Source organism: Pyrus communis, chromosome 10 (genome assembly GCF_041283825.1).
Source record: "Pyrus communis isolate YQ-2024b chromosome 10, ASM4128382v1, whole genome shotgun sequence".
NCBI classification, from domain to species: Eukaryota; Viridiplantae; Streptophyta; class Magnoliopsida; order Rosales; family Rosaceae; genus Pyrus; species Pyrus communis.
In genome coordinates, this window is record NC_142574.1 from 7,256,782 (window position 1) to 7,266,718 (window position 9,937).

The 9,937-nt window shown below is 37.4% G+C and overlaps 1 protein-coding gene across 1 annotated transcript; it reads left to right on the forward strand.

Moving 5' to 3' along the window:
* Positions 1-7,739: 7,739 nt before the first annotated feature.
* LOC148693451 (uncharacterized) lies at positions 7,740-8,234 on the forward strand. The gene has a single exon (XM_088678018.1). It carries the CDS (start codon positions 7,740-7,742, stop codon positions 8,232-8,234), a length of 495 nt encoding a protein of 164 aa, XP_088534144.1.
* The last annotated feature ends 1,703 nt before the right edge of the window (positions 8,235-9,937 follow it).

The following is a 9,937-nucleotide window of genomic DNA, read 5'->3' on the forward strand; positions in this document are numbered from 1 at the left end:
TGGCTTTTCATGAACAATTCTACAAAATGGAGCCCAAGATGACTATTAACGATCTAGTCGAGGTGAAGTAATACGAACATGAGTCTACTGAGAACTTCATGATGAGGTTCAGGAAGGCAAGGATGAGATGCCAATTCCCTATCAATCATGCCTAGCTTATTTCCATCGCTCAGAAGGCATTGAGATTACCTTTAAGAAAAATGTTTTATGATGTACAGTTCAATGATATGCAAGAGTTGGTGATTGCTGCTACTAAGTATGAGAAATTATTGATCGAGGAGCAGCAAGTGAAGCACTCCTCTAAAGCACCACCATTCTACAAAAACAAAGTTGCCATTCATCAACTAGAGTTTGAAGGAGGGGAGCCAGAAGGAAGTGATGATCATGAAGGAGAAAGAATTGACATGTGTGATGTGTTATAAACTAGCACTTAAATTAAACCCTCTTATTGACAATTGTAGTAAAGATGAAAGTAGGGATCGTTCTAGGCCAGGGATTAGAAGGGATGCTAATCTACACAATTTAAACTCTAAAACACTAAACTAGACTAAAAAACAGAAAACTAGACTCTAATAACTCAAAACAAACTAGAATGACTGAAAATAGCACAAAACAAGGAAATTGACTCAAAACAGACACTAAGGTTGGATTTCGACGAATTCTAACTTAACTTCGACTCAAAACACTAAAGGAAACAAATCTAAACAGGTTCTAACTAAGTAAACAAGAAATAATAAAGGGGGGAGTTGGTTTTGACGAATTTAAAGTAAAAGCAAACAAATTGCAGAAACAAAGTAAACTAACACAAATTTGGGTGAATTGATGGGTGATAAGCTAGTTAGAGGGTTCTTCTCCACACATGACACATATGCATACAAATTGATTTCCAATTATTATTCCAATAAACCATGAACCTCAACGCCCCAGATTAACTATGAACAACACTAATTAACCTTCAGATTTTCCTTAAGTCATTGAATTGGTGGAATACGCATCGGCAATCCCTACATGAACAGCATAATAGAGATACAATCAAAGATCATTAAGCTTTGTGAAAATCATAAGCTTTGACAAGACATTCGTAACTATGAAAAACATGATACTCTTGCCAGGAATTTACTTAACACGATTGTGACTAGCAACCTCCACTACTTGCAAATTTAAGTTCATAACGATTAGGTGAAAATCCCTTATATTTTAGCATCAAATTCATGCATGCAAACTTAGTAGGCCTCCTTAATTAACATACAAGAATAAGTTATCAATCAAGCAGTTAAGCAAATTGCATTCACGATTTATGAAACAATAATTGGATGAAATCAATTCATATCACATATATGTTCATGGCTTTGAATTCTCCTCTAGCCAAAATGAAATTAGTTCCTCATGTTCGCACTTAAACAAAGAAAATTTAAATTAAACATTGAAAACAAAAGATAGAATACACCTAAGAACGTTCCAACAATCCAAAACTTGAATGGCAAGCACGGCTCCAAAGGTCTTCTCTCATTTCTCCTTGAAAAGTTACGGCACAAGGTGTGTGTGTGTATGAAATTGGGTGATGGTGTGAGATGGATAGGTGGTGCGGCTTGTGTGTGTGAGGGATGGATGGCTGAATGAATGAATGAATGGTGAATGGTTCCTTGTATGGTGTGGCACAATGTTATATTTAAAAGGGAAAGATAGCTAAAACCCTAATTAATTTTAGAGACAGATTTGTACACCAAATCCTCAAAGAAAAAGGGTAATTAAATGTCAGAATCCAAGAGGAAAAGGGAAAGGGGTATGCGGCAAGGAAAATGAAGGAAAATGATATGCCTTGGACGGCAAGGGAAGGGAAGGAAAGGGATAGGTGTAGCAACCCCTCTTGGAATAGGATTAGGCCTTCTAGAACATATATTTAAGTGTCCTAAATTAATTAGGAACCGTCTTGGCAGCTGGAACATAAGTAGGAAAAGATTAAGATTAACTAAGTCAAAATAAGGTAGTTTGACTCATGTTTCCTTCTTTGTAGCTGATTCCTTGTCTTCCAAGTCTTGAATTAATTTCTTCTAACTCTTTAGCATATTCCTAGCCCTTCTTGAATTTCAATTTCGTACATCCACCTTGCTCCATGCATGCGCTATCCATTCCAAGCCCAAAACTGCTCCAAAATGCTCCAAATTGCACTTTCTTGCCACTTTAGCCAATTGGACCTACAAACACACGAAAATAACTTAAATCACTATAATAAATAGAAACTAACTCACTAAATGCAAGGAATTAAACTAACAAAATCGCATAAATATGCTCCTATCAAATTCCCCCACACTTAGCTTTTGCTAGTCCTTAAGCAAAATAAAACAAAAAAAACACACTCTAGACCTTCCAACAATTGCCTCAGGGATTTCCAATGCAACATGACATGCCAAAGATCACCACTCTATAGATTTTAGTCATCCTTACCCTCGAACACGTACTTAATCATAGTCACCATTCACTAGCTCACATTTAATCAATTAAAACAATGTTTTGAATGTAGTAACATGCCTTAGAGAATTCACTCAATTCCTCACCGGTTATACTCTCTATTTTCACACATATTTTCTGACTACACTCCCTACACTAAGTATATGTGAGAAGATTGATGTAAACATGTAGACTAGCACTCACATATGTTATAACAAAGAAAGCAATTTCTGGAATTATTAATATGTGTATGTATATGATCTCATGAATGGAACGCTACTACTTAGAAGTGAGAACCAGGGATTCCATATGCTCATACCAATTTCAAACTCCACATATTGAAACACATAACAATCAAGATAGAAGTCTAAGGGTTGTAATGGGGCTAAGGTATCGGCTAACAAAGAAAGGTTAAGGATAAACAAAGGTTCTTAAAGCAATAGTAAGCAAAGTAATGAAATAAACACTTAGAATTCACTTTTGAATGCAGAAATCAACTTAAAACACCCATGGAAGATTCACACAACACTTAGGGCCATATTCAAACTTTTGGACCCTTTCTTCAACAACCAATACTTGTGAGTTCATTCTCACTTATGTCTCAACTCTTCTTTTTTCTTTTTCACGTTTTTTTTTTTTTTTTTTTTTAGATTTCAGATTTCCAACAAAAACCTCCCCCACACTTGTTTTTCTGCATAATGTAGATCGAAAGGAATTCCCTTTAAGTCATGCTTCACTATCCTTTAAGAACAAGGGTATGGATAGTCCTATTCTAGGCTAGGTAAGGATAATGTGGCTAACAAAGAAAATAGGCTAAACAAGGCTCAAAGGGGTTACACCTACAATACATATTGAAACACATCTTATTGTATGTTATGCACTCAATATCATGCTTTGAATTAAACGGGCATGATTTCTAGTATTTGGAACTATAATGATGAAAACGCATTCTAAGTAGTAACCAAGCAAAGAAATAATGAGATCATGCAACGATCATAGAAAACAAGAAATCACAAATTATTAACTCTCCAAATAAAGTTTAGGCTCAAGTCTCTCAAGGTTGTAGCGTTAGTTTGAGTTCCTTCAAGCATGTTACAAAAACTAATTTTTTATCTTTTTGTGATTACATGTGAATTCATAAACAACTACAACTAAGCATAAACCAAAGAGCATATCAAACTTCCATCCATGTTTGTAACTTTCTTTAACAGTCATGCAATTAAAAATAAAATCCTCATCATTGTGTTGGAAGGTACCCTAAGACACAAACAAACACACAAATACGACTCTTTTTGGGTTTTTCAAAACTTTTTTGAATATTTTTTTCAAATTTTTGTATTTTCTGTTTAAGACACATTAAAACACTTCAAAACACACTAAAAACACTTAAAAACAGTGAGTAACAACTTTAGAAATGATAGGTGATAAAATCTGACAAAATTCATGAAACACACTTTGTTTACCCCTTACACTTAAATCAAACATTGTCCTCAATGTTTCAAACATAGACTCACACACAAACAATCAAACAACAACTAACAAATATGACATGTATGGCAAAGTAAAAGCAATAAAGAGTAGGGTTAAGGAACGCAAATGTGGTTGTGGATTGTTGGAGATTGCTAGGTCTTCTTTATTCAAATGCATGGGTTGCCTCCCAAGAAGCGCTTGCTTTAACATCTTCCAGCCAGACGATACCTCTCTTTTAAGCTCCATTAATGCCCATGGCATGGAGGGGTATTTCCTCCATGACATGCTCCTCAAAGTACTCATAATAAGGCTCAATGAATGGAAGGGGATAGTGATCCTTCCTGATTGTGGTGTTGAACTTCCTAAAGTCAATGTAAACTTTCTCATCACCTTGGATTCGATTGGGTACCTACACCAAAGAAGGTAACAACCTATTAGTTGAAATGAGAATTGGAATTAGAATAGGTGGCTTCCTAATGTATTACAATGAAGACTCAAAAGTAGTAGCATGATCAACAAAATCACTAGGGATGCTTTCGGCCAGATTGGGTGTTTTGAGGGTAGTGGCGTGTTCCTTGTGCTCTACTCCAATTTCTTCTTCGATGGTGGTTCGAAATACATCCTTCTTAATAGGTATTGAACGTTCCTGCCCTATATTTGTATTCATATCAATGGCAAAACAAGGACAAACATCATTAGGATTCTTAACAGATTCAGAAACATTGAATTTAATCATATCACCACCAAACTCCATTGTTAATGCTCCATTGGCCACATCAATCTTTGTTTGGGCTGTTTTCATGAATGGTCTTCCAAGTAGGATCGGCAATGGTGGAGAATGGGCCGAATCCTCCATTTCAAGCACATAGAAATCAGCCGGAAAGATTAAATGATTAACTTGCACCAAAACATCTTCCAAAACTCCTTTTGGATATGCATTAGAACGATAAGCTAATTGAATAATAACTCCATCATTTTTAAGCTCTCCTAAGTTCATAGAAGCATAAATAGAATATGACATGACATTAATGGATTCACCTAGGTCTAACATAGCATGTTCAAACCTTGTATTACCAATTACACAAGGGATAATGAAACTACCTGGATCTTTGCATTTAGGTGGCAGCTTTCTTTGCAACATTGCAGAGACATTTTCACTTAAATGTACCACCTCTTTCTCCCGAATTCATTTCTTTGTTGTACAAAGCTCCTCATGTTCGCACTTAAACAAAGAAAATTTAAATTAAACATTGAAAACAAAAGATAGAATACACCTAAAAACGTTCCAACAATCCAAAACTTGAATGGCAAGCACGGCTCCAAGGGTATTCTCTCCTTTCTCCTTGAAAAGTTGCAGCACAAGGTATGTGTGTATGAAATTGGGTGATGGTGTGAGATAGATAGGTGGTACGGCTTGTGTGTGTGAGGGATGGATGGCTGAATGAATGAATGAATGGTGAATGGTTCCTTGTATGGTGCGGCACAATGTTATATTTAAAGGGAAAGATAGCTAAAACCCTAATTAATTTTGGATACAGATTTGTACACCAAATCCTCAAAGAAAAAGGGTAATTAAATGTCAGAATCCAAGAGGAAAAGGGAAAGGGGTATGCGGCCAGGAAAAGGAAGGAAAGTGATATGCCTTGCACGGCAAGGGAAAGGAAGGAAAGGGATAGGTGCGACAACCCCTCTTGGAATAGGATTAGGCCTTCTAGAACATATATTTAAGTGTCCTAAATTAATTAGGAACCCTCTTAGCAGCTGGAACATAAGTAGGAAAAGATTAGGATTGACTAAGTCAAAATAAGGTAGTTTGACTCATGTTTCCTTCTTTGTAGCTGATTCCTTGTCTTCCAAGTCTTGAATTAATTTCTTCAACTCTTTAGCATATTCCTAGCCCTTCTTGAACTTTAATTTCGTCCATCCACCTTGCTCCATGCATGTGCTATCCATTCCAAGCCCAAAACTGCTCCAAAATACTCCAAATTGCACTTTCTTGCCACTTTAGCCAATTGGACCTACAAACACATGAAAATAACTTATATCACTATAATAAATAGAAACTAACTCACTAAATGCAAGGAATTAAACTAACAAAGTGACATAAATATGCTCCTATCAATGTGTGCAGTAGAGATGACTACGCCTTTCAAACCATTAATAGTAAAGGGTTTAGTCCAGCTAGTTAAGGATTAGAAGATGGTGATGAATGATGGTGGATTTGTCCCCATAAAGCCCCCTAAGTACCAGAGTTATCCTTTGATTTGGCCAAGGCCTCAGAAATCTATGAAGAGCTAGTGCGGGCAAGAGTAATTGTGCCCGACATCACTAAGAAAATGCCTAAGCCTGAAGAATTAAGAGGAAAAAAATATTGCAAGTTGCAGTATACCTTCAACCATTCTATAACTAATTGTGTCCAGTTCAGAGACTGGATTCAAGACCTTATAGGGAAAAAAAGTTGCTGCAGGAGAAACCACATGCCAATATGATGATTGACATGGATCCCTTCCCAGAAGCCCCAAGAAACATGATCAACTTGACTTGGGATGGGAAAGGAAAGGGAAAAGCCACTTGGGAAGTGAACGAAGAGAGGAAGCAAGTTGATAGACTGATAGAAGGAACTATCAAGTTGCCCGAGAAGCCCAAAGCAGACATAGTTAAATGGCTGGTGTTATGTAGCAAGTGCCAGTGTGAATGTGAGCTAGAAGTACCAGTATCAGGAGCCATTATTGATCAAGAATTGATTAGAAGAAGAGAGAAAAAAATAAAAAACAAAAAGCCCATAGAAGCATCATGTGGGCAGTTGAGAAAGAGACATCCACAAATGTTTCCCAAAGGTTGGGAGGGGATTCTCAACCAAAAGGCTTGTCAGAGGTGTTTAGAAATTAAGAAGCCTCTGAAGAAGTAGTAGACGAATAAGCTAAAATACCAAAACGGGTGGAAGTTAGGCATTTCCAGCCAAATATAAAGGTGGTGATGTAAGGATGAAGGGAAGAACAAAGAGCATTATATCCCCATTCACCAAGAAGGATTCTACCTGACTCGAGCGAAAATGGTATGTAGTTGGGAAGGATGGGAGACCTGTCAAGGAAATGAGAGCCTCTATGATTAGGAGAGTCCAAAGATATCACAAAGCTCATATAAACTCACTCAAAGTTTCTGTTACATCATAAATCTTTGAAAATGTGAAATTTGGGAAGGTACCTCACAGGGGAAGAAATCAACTTCACTGAAGAAGGAAAATAGAGGTAGAAAGAGCTAATAGCAAGACTAAAGGAGAAGGAGATCATGTGCCACAAAGCCCTCATCCAGGAAAGTACAAAATCTTGAGGAAGGCTCAAGAGGATATAATGATGATGCCAACACCAAGATGAAGCCTGGAGTCAATATGTTTTGGAACTATCTTGCTTGAAAGGAGAATGCCTTAACCTTTGTTGGTTGATACTCTTTGCAAAGTTCCAGAGCAACTGCCAGACTTTGATATAACCTGGGAGGAAAAGTTGCCCGAGCTAATGTTGTTAAAAGAAGCACAGTCTTGGTTAGATGAATTCATAGACCACATTGAGGGCAAGAAAAAGGATTTACTTGAACCTAGCAACTTCTACGTAAACATAACATCTGTTTTATCTGCCATATTTTGTGTCGAGCCTGATCAACCTGCCATTATGGAGGGTGATTACTTGGCAATATAATCTATGATGTCACATGTTAGTATTGAAGAAGCTAGAAGAAGAGAATTGGGCAAAATAGGCTTGCCCAAGCTCGCCAAGAAAGAGCTCGAGAGGGTATATTTAGATAAAATAGTCTTTAGTCGCTCGAGTATGACCCTAGGTAACCATCTTAAGCCTATATATGTAACTGCTCATTTGGAGGGTGTACCCTTCAAGAAGGTTTTGATTGATGGTGGAGCTACGGTTAATGTGTTGCCATATAAGCAGATGAAAATGATGTGTAGAAGTGAAGAAGATCTCATCCCCACAGATCTAATAGTATCCAGTTTCTCTGGAGCCATCACTAGAACTCATGGGATATTGCCATTGGAGGTTGACTTGGGGTCCAAGCAAATCATGCTAGCCTTCTTCGTTGTGGACTATACTTCCACTTATGAAGCCTTGCTAGGCCGAGGTTGGATTTATCAGAGTTTTTCTGTACCTTCCACCTTACATCAACATGTAGCAGTTTACCATGAGGAAGGGGTCATGAAACCAGGATTTTGGGAGATAGTGAAGGCTGAGTCATGGCCATTCCTTCCTATAGCCAATGTGGCAGAAGCCAGATTTTACAATCCTAGTGTTAGGATTCTTCAGTGTTTATGAGCAAATGAACGGTTGTCCGACCAAGGTGACAGCCCAAAAACTACTAGAACAAAGGAGGAATGAGATAGACCCCATATTGTCCCAACTCCCTAACACCAGTAATGTTAGAACAAAGAAGAAATGACCAAGTAGTTGTAGTTAGGTCCTTAATCAAAAGACTGTTGGTGTATGAGAAAGAGAGAAAACAAGAAAAAGAGAGCTCGGCCAAAGATCAAGAGAAATGGAAGGAATAAGCATTAAGTAGCCAGAACAGGGATGAAGAAGAGTTTTTTGGGAAGGAGTTGGAAGCAGCCATTCAAATGGCTGAATGTATATATGACCTGGATGGGCTAGAAGACTTGCTCGAGAATCCAGAGTTGGTTGAATTTTTGTGTGCAGAACCTAACAAGCCACCACCAGAAGTGCAAGACCCCTTATAAACCATTGATTTAGGGACTAAGGAGGATCCAAGGCCTATACAGATCAGTGGCCTGTTAGAAGTGAAAGATCGGGCAAAGATAGTTAGCCTTTTGCATGAATTCAAAAACTGTTTTGCTTAGCATTACACTGAGATGCCAGGTTTAGATTCAACCTTAGTAGAGCATAGGATGCCTATTAAGGATGGATATAAACTTGTAAAGCAAACACCACAAAAGATGTCAAAAGAGATCGAAGAAAAAGTCAAAGAAGAGATTGAGAGTCTGGTGAAGGCTGGATTTATTAGGCCTGCCAAACATATCGAGTGGTTGGCCATCATTGTACCTGTATTCAAACCTATAACTAATCGAGTTCGATGTTGTGTTGACTATTGAAACATTAATGGAGCCACGCCTAAAGATAAATATTCTATGCCCATGGCTGACCTATCCATAGATGCAGTTGCAAAACATAAAGTCTTATCTTTTATGGACGGGAATGCTGGTTATAATCAAATAAAAATGGCTAAAGAAGATATACATAAAACAACTTTTAGGTGCCCAGGACATGTTGGAGCATATGAGTACTTAGTCATGCCATTCGGGCTCAAAAATGTTGGTGCAGTATATCAGAGAGCTATGGACACCATTTTTCATGACTTAATCGGCCATAGCATGGAAGTATACATTGATGACTTAATCGACCATTTTTCATTGACTAACGGTTTCAGTTAGTTTTAACAAAGGACCAGGCCGATGTGTTAAAAAATGAGCAGAAACACGTTTGCTCGATGACTGAGTGAAGGTGCCTGTTGAGGATTTCCGTTAGGCAAACACTACTTCACCAATTAGGTATGTGCGTTCTTTTTCATTCCGATTCTCTTTTCCTTGGTCCCCTTGGTAGTTGTTGTTTCTCCCTACATCTCTCTTTGTCTCTATCTCTGTCTCTGTCTCTCTCTTATACACAAACACCCTAAACTCTTTTCCATCTATTCCACTCCTAATTGATTGAAGATTAGTTTATTTTTATTTGTTGATTAATTTTTTCTTCAAATGTATGATTAATTAATTTAGTAGCTATTAAAAAGGAATCATGCAAGGAGCCTAACGAGGAAGGACGCTCTACTTACCATTTGATGTATATTATAATATAATATAATATATTATATTATGTTTTTGAGTAGTCTTTGAGGAGACTTAAATCTAGTTAAACTTGAATGATATCTTAAGACTATTGGTGATTCATTTTCACCAAATGGTCATCATACATATTGTATAGCTAGCTACGACATTAGGTTTATTGCAGGT

What these genes read in the sequence shown, in the direction of transcription:
- LOC148693451 (XM_088678018.1), top strand. Translation starts at nt 7,740, where the DNA reads ATGACCCTAGGTAACCATCTTAAGCCTATATATGTAACTGCTCATTTG.